General features: G+C 51.4%; 6 protein-coding genes across 6 annotated transcripts; 4 read left to right on the forward strand and 2 right to left on the reverse strand.

The window, feature by feature from the left end:
* Window positions 1–71: 71 nt before the first annotated feature.
* On the forward strand, window positions 72–1,283 carry M406DRAFT_219324 (Low affinity iron permease; the record flags this gene model as incomplete). Its single annotated transcript, XM_040915542.1, has 1 exon — window positions 72–1,283. A coding segment is annotated over one exon (1,212 nt), but the record flags the coding sequence as incomplete, so codon positions are not given.
* Window positions 1,284–2,253: 970 nt separating this feature from the next.
* Window positions 2,254–2,844, forward strand: M406DRAFT_66255 (uncharacterized protein; the record flags this gene model as incomplete). The annotated part of the gene is made up of 2 exons (XM_040924985.1): window positions 2,254–2,508; window positions 2,566–2,844. The coding sequence occupies 2 exons, from the start codon at window positions 2,254–2,256 to the stop codon at window positions 2,842–2,844; spliced, it is 534 nt and encodes a 177-aa protein (XP_040780749.1).
* Window positions 2,845–3,147: 303 nt separating this feature from the next.
* Window positions 3,148–4,270, reverse strand: M406DRAFT_58988 (uncharacterized protein; the record flags this gene model as incomplete). Its single annotated transcript, XM_040924622.1, has 3 exons — window positions 3,148–3,794; window positions 3,880–4,181; window positions 4,224–4,270. The coding sequence occupies 3 exons, from the start codon at window positions 4,268–4,270 to the stop codon at window positions 3,148–3,150; spliced, it is 996 nt and encodes a 331-aa protein (XP_040780750.1).
* Window positions 4,271–4,540: 270 nt separating this feature from the next.
* Window positions 4,541–6,144, reverse strand: M406DRAFT_246706 (uncharacterized protein; the record flags this gene model as incomplete). The annotated part of the gene is made up of 4 exons (XM_040916420.1): window positions 4,541–4,686; window positions 5,027–5,440; window positions 5,539–5,908; window positions 6,031–6,144. Coding segments are annotated over 4 exons (1,044 nt in total), but the record flags the coding sequence as incomplete, so codon positions are not given.
* Window positions 6,145–7,878: 1,734 nt separating this feature from the next.
* Window positions 7,879–8,495, forward strand: M406DRAFT_320063 (uncharacterized protein; the record flags this gene model as incomplete). The annotated part of the gene is made up of 1 exon (XM_040919341.1): window positions 7,879–8,495. A coding segment is annotated over one exon (617 nt), but the record flags the coding sequence as incomplete, so codon positions are not given.
* Window positions 8,496–9,607: 1,112 nt separating this feature from the next.
* On the forward strand, window positions 9,608–12,073 carry M406DRAFT_247767 (uncharacterized protein; the record flags this gene model as incomplete). Its single annotated transcript, XM_040916484.1, has 2 exons — window positions 9,608–9,892; window positions 9,968–12,073. 2 exons carry the CDS (start codon window positions 9,608–9,610, stop codon window positions 12,071–12,073), a joined length of 2,391 nt encoding a protein of 796 aa, XP_040780753.1.
* Between the last annotated feature and the right edge of the window lie 396 nt (window positions 12,074–12,469).

Below are 12,469 nucleotides of genomic sequence, written 5' to 3' on the forward strand. Positions count from 1 at the left end.
CCCACAGTACATTCGACAACGATGAGCTCCCACCGCGCCCTTTGAAGACCAAGAAAAATGACGGCGGCCTTCTTAATACCATTGTGAACGCGGCTGGTTCGAGATGGTCTCTTGGCTTCGTCTTGCTTCTATTAGTTGCATGGGGTATCTGGGGCATCATCATCAACGCGACAGATACCTGGCAGGTGGTTCTGCAGGACGTCTCGTCCCTCCAGGCCTATTTCTCCGCAACCCTCCTCATGCGTCAACAGAACAACAATACCCGCGGTCTGCTAAGTCGTATCTGCGGCTTGATCTCCCGAAGCAAGTCCAATGAACGGATGATCCGATCCCTCACCACAGCAGAGAGAAGGACACTTGCGACCTCGACACACAAGATCAGGGAAGACGTTCTCGAGGGGCTACACACCAAGGAGGATGCCTTTGATAGGTTCTCAAACAGGGTCGCTAAAATCGTCGGCCACCTGATCTCTCTTGGTATATACACTGCGGCCATTATCGCTTGGGTTTTCCTCGGCATTCCCTCGCAGTTCTCAGATACATGGCAGCTTTGGGTCAACACTGGAACAGCTTTGGAAATCACCTTTGTAACCATGTTCTTGCAAAACATCCGCAGGCAGCACGAGATACACATGGAAAAGACGGTCAAGAGCATTGATCTTCTTGATAGGGAGCTCGAGATGCAGCTCCGCCGCATGACTGGAGACATAACTCCGAACCCGACCGTTGCCAGCACCTCTCCTCCACTGTCTGGATGGGTAAGGGCTATCGACATTTATGCCTTTATCATTGGTGGCTCGATCGGCCTTACAATTTCTGCCATTGTTCTGACCTTGTGGATTGCGGTTGGTGAGCCGATGAACTTCGACGACAATTGGTTCCTTATTATTGGCACCTATACTGGTCTAATTGGTTTCATCGACGGTTTCATCCTCAAAAATGTTGACTCGCGCGAGGCTCAGTTGGCAGAGAAACACTTCCGTGAGCTCCTCGACCAGGACGCAATGATCTTCTCGGCCATCGGAATTCAGATGCCATTGGATACCCAGATGAAGAAATTGTCTCTCAACCAGCGCCTCAGCGCCGCCATCGGTCGCGCATGCGGCAGCTGTCTGGCCAGCTACCTCGCCATCTTCACTGTCATCGCCCTCCTCATCGTCGCAACGGCGATGCAGTGGACCGAGACTGGCCAACTTCTCTGCAATACGCCGACCATGATTGTCGAGGGCTTCTTGCTGATTCTGCTGCTGCAGGCGCACAATATGGATGATGAAAAGAGGCGCATGACGTACGAAAATGTGCTTCACCGGCGCCTCATCCTCGATAAGCACCTGGCGGCTGGCAACGAAGAATCTGATGGCCTGAGCCTTGACGAGAAGGATGGGCTGATCATTCAGACCTTCACCATCAATGGTATTGATATAGAGATGGGCAAGGACATCTAAGATGATAACAGGAGATTGATGGAAGACACGGATTTTGGGTTCTGTCAAGGGCCTTAATGGAGATTTCGAACAGATGATGGATTCAAGTTAATATGATCGAGGTTGCAATAGCTGACTGCCTGATGTATTTCTTTATAAAAAAAATCGTGTGCTCCCCTTTTTGAAGATCAGATGCCCGAAGCTGTTACTGAAAAGTCTGCGCAGGGTCTGCCGTGACAGCTGGTAGTGCGACACGAGCAGCAAATTCATCACAGTGAGGGCAGCAGCCGTCATGTCGCTTGTTTGCGGTATGCAAGTAAATTAAGCTACTGAAGAGTCTGTAATCGATTGTGTCATTAGCAAGTACGTAGAGTATTTTACAAAGTGTTTAGGAAGGGATTAGGCTGTGGAATTCATCCTCCAGAAGCTACAATCCGCCAAAGTGCTTTCCTCGGCGGTGGAGTAACGGTGAAGTCACCGATCGCCCCAGGTGACGTCCCGTTCTTAGACGTCATCAAGCACCATTAACGGTATATTTAGACGAAGTCGCGACTGCGCATGACACGCAGAACAAGAAGACGTGGTTTCCTCAATAAAAAAAAACACGCGACAGCCAAAGGAAGGCACAATCAATCTTGTAGGAAGGAACATCGATTTCGTCAACATAATGTCGTCCGTTCGACAGTCTTCCCGAGCTCTGCTCAATTCCTTCTACACAACTTCCAGGAGTGCAAGACCGATTGCTTTGCACATCACCAGTCCCAAGAAATCTTCACAGACGAGTTCTTCTCTCCAATTCCAATCCTCAATTCATACATCCACCTCCAAGATGGCCCAATCCAAGGTCGACTCGCAGTTCATCCACGAGGTGACAAAGAAAGAAAACGAGCTCACCGGCCAGCCCGACCCGGTCAAGGGTGGGCCCACCGCTCAGGCCCAGAAGCACGTCGGCGAAAATGTCGACGGTGGTGTCGTCTCGGATATCACCAAGGGTGAGGCCAAGGTCACCCAAATGGGTGACATCATCGCTGGAGGACCTGCTGCCTTCGCCGAGAGCGTGGCTGCCAAAGCTGTCGGTAACCAAGTAGGTCCAACCATTTTTGCTGTGGGGGAACCTTGACACTAATTGCTCTTGTAACAGGCTCAGACCACCTCATCTACTCAGCAGGATGTAAAATCGGGCGTTCTCGACTCACAGACCATCTCTCGCATTACGCATGCGGAGTCTGAGCTTACGGGTCAGACCGAGCCGGTGAAGGGCGGCCCTACCGCTCAGGCGCAGAAGCACACTGGCGAGACCATCAACTCCCAGAACCTTCACGACATCACCGAAGGCGAGAAGAAGGTGACTGGTGGTGAACGTGTTAAGGGTGGCCCCACCTCTACGGCTCAGAGTGAGCTCGCCAAGAGTCGCTCCTAGGGTTGTATATCGTTACGTTGCCGCCCAAACCGAGGCAACATGGCACCCCATGTTTCTTCGATTTTCCTGGCGTTTGAGAGCAGCCTAGACAACGATGGGAACCTACTTTTAGTGGCTTCTGTGGGCGCCTTGTCGGAACTACATAACTAGGCATCTCGCACGTTCGGATGCAGCACATCACACATCTAATTGGCAGATGATGTATCCTCAGGCAGCTGAATTGTATGACTAGCGCGAATCAAACTTAGAAGGAAAGAACAGTTGCAATTTGATTTAATAACGAAGTTGGAGACATCTTCTCCTTCACGGCTCTTGATCGAAGTCATAACTGTTCCCGAATCCACGATCCAGATAGCCACCCTTGCCCAAAATCTTTTCAGTCGAACGCCAGTCAACGGCACTTACATCAAGCCCTAAGTTTCCCTCTGCCTCGAGCCTTTCAAAAACAGGCTTGATATCCTCGCCCAAGGTCAATCTCATCTTATTCCGGTACCACGGAGCAAAGTGAATCATGGCCAGCATAATTCGGACCTGATCACTCCTATTCGGCATCCCAGCATGCCACAGCCTTAAGTCCCGAATGACGATGCTACCTTTCTTCACCACAGGCTGACTCGGCCCTCTGCTCCCCTTCTCCCGCTCTGCCAACAGGGCTGGCTTGATCCGCCCGCTCGCCCGCTCGCCGTGTGCGCCCTCCTGCACGTCGACGCCGAAATGGTGCGTGCCCAGCCACAGCTCGGTGGAGCCGTTATCGGGCGTCATCGTGACGAGCGGGATGTTAATGACCAGCGCAAAAGGGTGGTCTGGGTGGGCGAAGTCTGCGTCGGAGTGTACAGGCTGTCGCTGAGGGGCGGAGCCGAGGAGAGGGGGCATGGCGGAGTTGGCGGAGCAAAAGGTCCATCTAGGCTTGGGGCCGAGGATGGCGGAAGTGATTTGCGTGGCGATGAGGTCTGTTGGGGCATGGTTAATGAGTATCATCAGGCAATATTGACTGGGGTGGGCATCAGGCGACGAGGAGAGCAATGCCTGACGTACTGATGAAGATGGACGACTGGAAGTATTCAGCCACAGGTGGAGCATCTTGCTGGAGGTTCCCCTGATTATAGTTGAACGGTCCATCCTTTCCGCGTGCTTGTAGAGTGCGGGCGTCCTGCACCATCTTCTCGTTGAGAAAGTCGAGGTGCTGGTGGGGGACGACGTCCTCGACTACTACCAGGCCGTCCTGATGAATATGTCGTACGGCCGCCTCAAGGTTCCTCGGGTCTAGTTTCTGAGATTTAACCTCCTGGATAGAAGGACGAACTGCAAAGGGCGTAGTAGGGAGTGGCTGCGATGGGCTGGTGAGTGAGGCAAGGGAACGGCGGGCGCCTATGCCCAACCTGCAGGCCGAAACTCCTGAGCGAGAAGCCAGTGCTCTGCTAAACATGATTGCAGGTATTACGTCTGAAGTTTGCAAAGTTATGTTTCTAGCATGTCTTTGTCGAGCGAATCCTGCTGTTTTATAGTCATGAGTCTCGACCTAGTCGTTTCCCACATCAATGCTTGAATCCCGAGCTCGGTATAAATCGCTAGCTTAGGAATGGCCTCAGAGGACACCACAGCCAAACACGATGGCAGCACCCACCGGCACCCCATGATGCACTTCAAGAGGCTTTCTTGCTCCTCGCCGAACAATATAGTACAGGTCCTTGCCCTGCTATATGCTAGACTTTTGGCTCTTTCCCCAGTCCTGTTGGAGGCTATCAATGGTCCTCTGCACCGGCCATCCTGTCATCGCTCTGCTCCCATAAAGCCGTCTAATCAATTCCTGCTGGCATGCTTCGTTCCTAATGAACTTTCCACCTGCAATACAACGTCAGCCGAAGGTAGTCCGTCCGCATTTCAGTGTCGCTCACAATAATGTATAGGGCCGAACGCGTTGACCAGAACAGCCGGGCTATCGTTGGTAAAGGCGATCCCGCAAACCTCAAGAGCCAGAACTTCAAGCCGATCTTGTATCGACATACTCTCATTCAATGATGAGGGCAGGTTAGGCAATTTCGATACGTCGTTGAGTTTCCCGGGCCGTGGCATTTTTGCTATGAGAATGATCACAGCGATGAGAAAATAATGCATAGTCGAGGCTGCCATAGATATGAGCTTCGTTGCTTAGGGAGTTGACTCGTCACTGAGACTCACTTACCATGACAAGCCTGCACCATCCAGACTGAAGGAATACAGTCAACAGATGATAATCCACTACCCAGTGCTCGCGAGAAGGCTTGAAAGCTGGTTGGTAGCGCCATACTCTGCTGGCGCAGCGTCGCTAAATTATGATCCCATTCATCGTCTGACACCACATCACCAAAACAGGCATTGACGACATTCCCAAGAAGTATGGACATCTGATTGAGATAGTCTGGCTGTGTGATCAAGACATGATCAGGTGTGTGTTTCAGGTCGGTCTTTAACTTGGAGCCGGTGAAGAGGCTGAAGGTGATATCCTCCCTCAGGTAGTTCCAGAACCCTGCATTCCAACAAAGACTGTCAGCGCAGAGACTTCGCTCCGATGCCAGCGAGTAGGCTCCATGAAGGTGACGATTGGGGTCTTGCTCCTCTGTGAAGAGTGTTGTAAGCATCTGTACATCGATCACAGCCTGGTCCGCCTCCCCCCCTCCCCCCCCCCAAAGAAAAAAAAGATTTGAGTCGTCTCACCAGCTAGAATCTCGTAGGAGCGCAGGAGGCACGTCGAAGCTAGAGCAACACCCGACTTTACACGCCTATCGCCTGGCTCCAACTCGATCAATGTCCTCACACAGTATCCGTGATAGAAGTCAGCCGCTGTTCGTGCCTTGGGCGCCGTTGTCTTGCTCAGGTGCACAGCGGACAGTGCGATGATGGCACCGAACAATAACGGTTCATCTAGGGCCTTGCTGGGGACCTCAGTGGCGAAGGTACATAGCTGATCGCTCAAGTCGTACCATGGTGCAATGGTCTTGATGTAGTGCTGGAAGTATTGTGCAATCCGAGAGGTTTCAAGTGCTTTACGGGGTGAATCAGGGGTCGGGAAGGAAGCGTTTGGATCCTCTTAAGTTGTATAACTCTCAGAATCTCAAAGAATGATACCGTGTTTAGGGCATTCTATGTTTCTTTTTTTTTTGGGGGGGGGGGGGGGGGGACGCTTGGCAGCTTACGGCTGATCTCAACTTGATCATGGCTTGGCGGCCGCCATGCCTGGATCGAGGCGGTGGTCCTCACAGAGCGGTCGCAGTATGCCTTGGACTTCATACACCTGTTGCATACTGGCTGACTTCCATCGCCTGCGCCAACGTCAGAGAAGGCAGAATCGACCTCAGCCTGCAGGTATCATACATTTCAATTTCCGCCGCCGACATGTATTACTGCAAGATCATTATTACCCTCAGAACGGATCCCTTCGGCGTCATGAAGGAGTGTCGAGGCTGCCTACCATGCTGTGACGTAAGACTGTAAGCGGGTCTATCTTATAAACAGTTGACGCACATGTCTGACTTCTTACTGGATTCTTTACGCCCTTTTGGCATACTCGATAGTATCCGCAGAAGGTCTGCTATCTCTGTTGTGATTTCGTGCTGTGGGTCCAGGCTGCAAGGTTGGTGACAATGATTGTCATGTTCCTGTTGAAAGAATGATCATATGCTTCACGGCCCGAGGTACAGCTATAGTGGAGCAAAATATCTGGCTCCGCTATCTAGGGGTCCTTAGGTACAAAGTACCGTACCTTTCCTCCTAGAGATCGCAGGATTCACATCTGATCCAGCAGGGGAGAAAATTGACACAGAAAATTCAAACCAGCTGCAGATTCTAGGTTAGTTTTGTGGCAAGTACAAAAGCCCGGGCGTGGAGAGGAAGCTAATTACTGAATTGAAATCCTCCCTTGGTAGTAAAGTTTTGATCATGGCCTGGAGCAGGATTTATAGGTTGACGCGAAATCCGTTGCGAGGCAGTAGGGCTGGCTGGTGATGATGCGATAACGACTCAAAGCGAATGCGACCCGTTCTGATGCCTGTTCTTTGCGACGCAAATCCAAATATCAAAGTCATAGTGAAGGGAGTTTCGGAGCAGGATCTTCAGTCAGACAATGGGAAGTCATCCCGCTGAAGGAATATTCTAGGACCAAAAAGTAAGCAGGGTGTATATTCAGCCTCTTTTCTTTCTTTCTTTTTTTCCCTCCCCCTCTGTTTTCTTCTTCTTTTCTAATCCCGCTTTGGCCTTGAAAAAGCTAACGCACATAGTTCACAAGCGCACCCGGCAAACGCCGAGGTTCCACGGAGACGAGTTTATTCCTAACGCGGCGACGAAACGCAAACGCCACAGTGCACAGAACAAAATTCTGACGATTATCAACCAAGAGCACTGGTATGCTGATCCCGGATCATCCGACCTTGTGCTGTCACCTGAACTTCGGACCCGACCTATTTATGCGATCTCTGCTTGGCCTAAGACCACTCCACCGCGGACCTCGGACTGTAAGCAATACCTAGCCTCTCCGTTCAACCTCGATTCCGATGGAGCCGAGTCAAAATATTTATCACACAAGAGTCAATTTTGTTGTGTGCATTCAGGCCCCATGAGCTGAACCTCTTCCATAGAATGCACATCTTGTGCACATTAAACCCAGGACTTTTTATGACCAAATTACTGTTTCGAGTCCGCGAGCTCGGCCACCATCGTCTCAGATCTAGGGAGCCCGGCGCCTCATGCTCAGTAGAGACAGGCGAGCACACGAACGATTAAATCATGTCAAGCAGCACATATTCTTCCCGAACACCCTCCTCTGAGGTGCCCCCTTTCTTGAGGAAACGCAGATCCACCAATTCGCAAGCTGCCAACCGCACCGTCTACGCGCTGGCATATCCTGCACCAGTTTTCACAGACAAGACGATATTCATCAAGCACCTACGGCCCAGACTCTATCTTCAGCTGCAGCGACGCTCCGCAGATGGACTACATTACGAGCCTTTCGTGGATGTGGTGTCTTTGGCACCACCAAAGGACCCACGACGCCTAGCGTCCATGGTGAAAAAGTACGTCAAGAAGCTGAAGACGCACGAGCGACATCTTCATTTCGACAAACGTGATGTTCTCCTGGTCTGCACGGCAGAAGATACATCCAGATTCGGCAATGTGCGCAATACAGGGATCGAAAGGGTCCTCTCACGCTTTGAGGATCTGACGGATCGGAAAGTGGCTGCCGTCCTGCGCACAAAGAATAGGATTGTGACAGAAGACGGACGGGCCTGGGTGGTATCAAAACGGACAAACGGGTCTTTCGAATTCTCTCACGTGAATGCGCACGGCGGCTTGGATGTCGCGAGATGGGTGCCCTCGAAGAACAACCGCTCATCGACAGGAGGCGCGAGTCAGCCTCGGACGCCCATGACCGCCCGCTTCCCTTTGGATTCAGATGATACCTTTCCCTCCTTCAATTTCAGCCTTATCGACCCGTCAATGCGGCGTCATGCTGTGCTGGCTACGCTGGACTCGTCCAGTCTGCAGATCAAAGATACTTACTATGAGCCGGTTACATCAACCTCGCGCAACCCTGAAGAGACGAGCGCGAAGGTGCTGGACGAGGCCACTAGAACCTTGATACTTGCCACTGCTGTCTGGCTTGATCTTCATCTCGGGTGGTCACCTTCCTATAAAGGATCTCTTAAATGCTGAATCCCTTTGTGGGGCGGCCTTTTTTTTTGGGGGGGGGGGGGGAATTTGGTGTAGATGAGGGTTTTTCTTTGATTTTAGGTGGCTGAAACATGAGAATTCAAGAGGTGCATGTCGATACCCATATACAGGATAGATTGAATACCAAGGTTCTTATCACAAATGATCTCACGAAAGTTTTATGGTACAAATTCATGTCGTGGAAGGCTCTGTACTTTAGTAGAAAGCCAAACCTGACCATTGTCTCGAAGATGCGAGTAAGTTGGGGAGGAGACATTCGCTACGACCGCTTCAAAGTTTGCTAATGTTCACTGCTTATACTATTCAAGAAAGAAAAAAGAAGGAAAAAAAGGAGGATCGCGTATAAGGCTTAGCACCTGAGAGAGGGAATAGTGCAGGTCTTCCTCGCCTACTTATGTATCTTACAGACCCGGGACAAAACATTGAGGACCAGTAAGAACTTCCGAGGTACGTCCACGGCAGCATAAGCATCTTCATATGCTTAAAATTCTTCTATTCATTACTTGAGTGGTGAGCCCGTATTTTTCTCCCCAACTTTCTTCTAAACGACCAGAAAGGGTTTAGGGTAGTCTTATCCCTGTGATTCTTCGAAGCCCATGTATCAATATCTCGATGTAATATCTCGATGAGGGCCGCATGAGTCCCTACCCTCGTCGACTACACATGAATTTTTTTTCCCTTGTTGGCCTTATGCCGTAGCCATATTCTCGTCTTCTGTATGAAGACATCAAGACATTACATGTTGGCCTCAGACCGCCCACGTCTAAAGGATGAGTCAACCGGCCTGCATGTAGATGTCAGCATACTAACAAGGCAGCCATGCCTCTTTCGCAACTTGAGTCATGCATTTATTGGCCTCATTGGATCGCCAAATACTCAGTGTTGGATTTTGAAAGGGCTTAAATATGGCCCGCACTTCTCACTATCAGTGACAAGATCCCTTTCTTACATTCAGCTTCCAGCAGCTTGAATCCTTTAGGCGGAGTTGATCTTTCAGATTCACGAAGGCGAGTCAACTCGTGGTATCACAATGTCTGTCTCGGAGCAAGCAGAGGCGCAAATGCCGCCAGATCCTTGGTTTCTCAGGTCTACTCACCCTGTCTTTCTCCCCGCTCACTCTGCCCTAGTTCTACCCGAGGATGAATTCGAAATATTCCTTCAGAAAGACCTCAAGTCAATGGAGGGTACCAGTGAAAGCAATGAAGCATACCAGCTTTCTGAGAAGACAGAATCCAGCGAAGACTCGGAGGCGGTCGTCGTGTCGGATGTATCGACAACGGCAGATGTCCGAGAAATCTTGGATGACATAAATATCGACGTCGATGATTCTGATTCGAAGGACGATGTATTCACCCCTCACGTCAACCCTTTCATGAAGGGCCTCGTGTCTTATTCTCATAATCACCCCGCACCGGCTGAGGCACCATCCGACATGCAGAACAAAATGCTCACTGAGAACGCTGATATCGCCTACCGCTCCACAACTGAACCGCTTGTGGACCTGTTCACCGAGCTGGAGGATGTGGTCTCTGGTCCTCGCCTGCTCGAGCTCCTGGAGAGAGCTTGGCGAGTCGATCCCGTGGTGACTCTAAAGATCATCTTCAATTCACGATCGATCCACCTGGGCAAGGCTTCTCGACATACCTTCTACAGATGTGCCGGCTGGTTGGCTAAGAAGCACCCTCGGACGCTGATTACCAACCTGCCCTGGCTCAATCGCCCACTTATCCAGAAGAAAGCCGAGAAAAAAGATGACAAGAGGAAGACTGACGATGACTATGACGACGAGTTGGTCATTGTCGAGGAGGACTTGGACGACAATGACCCTGCCCGCTTCGACGTCAAGAACGGCGTGGCCCATGGGTACTGGAAAGATCTGCTCAACATTCTGGCCTTGCACGTCAATGACAAACTCGACGTCCTGTCCAACCCACGGGATATCTTGAACATAGAGCGAGAAGAGGACAAACGTCTCTGGCCCAAGACCCAAGATGATGCCAACATTATTCGCCACGAAAAGAGGAACGCACGGCACGACGCCGCTATCAAGCACTTCAACAATGATTCCATCTACCGCGCTCTGCACCTGGCCGTGGCGCGCCTCTTTGCCACACAGCTCAAGGCCGATCTAAACCTCCTCAAAGGAGACGATGCTAGGGCGAGACGCAATATCTCGCTCTGTGGCAAGTGGGCTCCGTCTCTTGAGCGCTTCCACGACAAGCACACCTCCGTCGCCACGTCGATCGCCGAGATTCTCCATCCGCTGCCCGAGTTCACTGGCTTCGATACGTATGATCCGGAAAATATCGACCAGCGTACGCTGTACCTGCGCCATGCCCGCGAAGCCTACCGCAAAGACCTCGCAGCCCTTCGCAAGCACCTGGGGTGCGTAGAGCGAGACATCACTGCCAACACGTACAAGAACATCAAGTACGAGCGTGTCCCTTCGATTGCAATGAACAACTACGCCGCGTTGTTTGCCAGAAAAGACACGGACCGCTTCGAGCAGTATGTCGACCAGGTGGCCACAGGCAAGGCACGGATCTCGGGGGCCACTCTACTCCCGAGCACCCTGGTCAAGATGGTACGAGAATCACTGCGCACGCGGAAGAGATCGTTCAGCCAGCTGGCCGGCGATCGCAAGCACAAGGGGGCAAAGGACCTGGTCCAGGCCAAAATGGATGAGATAACCGCCAAGAGCCTCGACGGCCAGTGGAATACGCTTGTGCAGCGCACCAAGGACTCGGGGACGCTGCAGAACTGCATTGCTGTGGCCGATGTGTCGGGTTCCATGGAATCCCCAGCCTTCCCTGACAGGACCTGTCCCATGGACTCAGCCATCGGCCTGTCTCTCCTCATCGCCGAGGTGTGCAAGCCGCCATTTGGCGGCGCGTTCATCACCTTCAGCACGAATCCCAAGGTGGAGGAAGTCGATCTCGCCCAGACGTTCCAGGATAAGTACCTACAGCTCAAGCGAGCCGAGTGGGGCATGAGCACAGATTTTGAAGCCGTCTTCGAGAAGCTGATCCTGCCCATGGCGATCCGGGACAAGCTGAAGCCCGAGGACATGGTGAAGCGCATTTTTGTCTTCTCCGATATGCACTTCAACAACGCGGTTGATAGAACCGCATCTCCCTGGGCCACGTCCTACGAGCGCATCGAGAAACGCTTCCGCGATGCAGGCTATGATATGCCGGAGCTGGTGTTCTGGAACTTGGCCGGGGGTCGTGCTGGTTACATGGGCGGCCATTGGGGCTCTCAAGGGGACCCGACTGCCCCGAAGCCGGTCACAGCGGAACAGACCGGTACTGCGCTTGTCAGTGGCTATTCCCAGGGTATGCTGAAAGTTTTCTTGGACAACGGCACATTTGAGGATGAGGAAGAAGAGGAGGAGATTGTTGAAAAGATTGGCGATGATGGTGAAGTGATTATTGACAAGGCGAAGAAGCGGAAGCTGGACCCAATGAGTGTCCTCAACAAGGCTGTTCGTCATAAAGCGTACAGTATGTTGCGTGTTGTCGATTAAAATCTGGGAGTTGGTTTTGATTAAAGTAATGCTTGTGTTTCGAGATACCTCTCAAGTCTTTTTGTTCTCTCTGTTTTCCTTTCTTTTTAGGCAACAAGATTATATCATGGTAGGTAAATAAATACGAATGATGCCTAGGTACAATTTCTTCCTCGTAAGCTCGACCGACGCTGCGTTACCGTGACATGAATACTACTTACGACAATCTGCATCGTGATCACTATAATTAATAGTCGATATCGATGTAGTAGCATCTTGACAGAAACTGCGTTTTCCTATAATTAGTGCGAGCCCCCTGGTCCCCCCCCCCCCCCGCCACGACCTGCTCGGCACATTCTGCTTCTTATGTAGCGTGAAGGCTATTTCAGTCTTGTTTGTATGACTCTATATAGAATA

The sequence above is a fragment of the Cryphonectria parasitica genome (assembly GCF_011745365.1).
Source record: "Cryphonectria parasitica EP155 unplaced genomic scaffold M406scaffold_1, whole genome shotgun sequence".
NCBI lineage: Eukaryota > Fungi > Ascomycota > Sordariomycetes > Diaporthales > Cryphonectriaceae > Cryphonectria > Cryphonectria parasitica.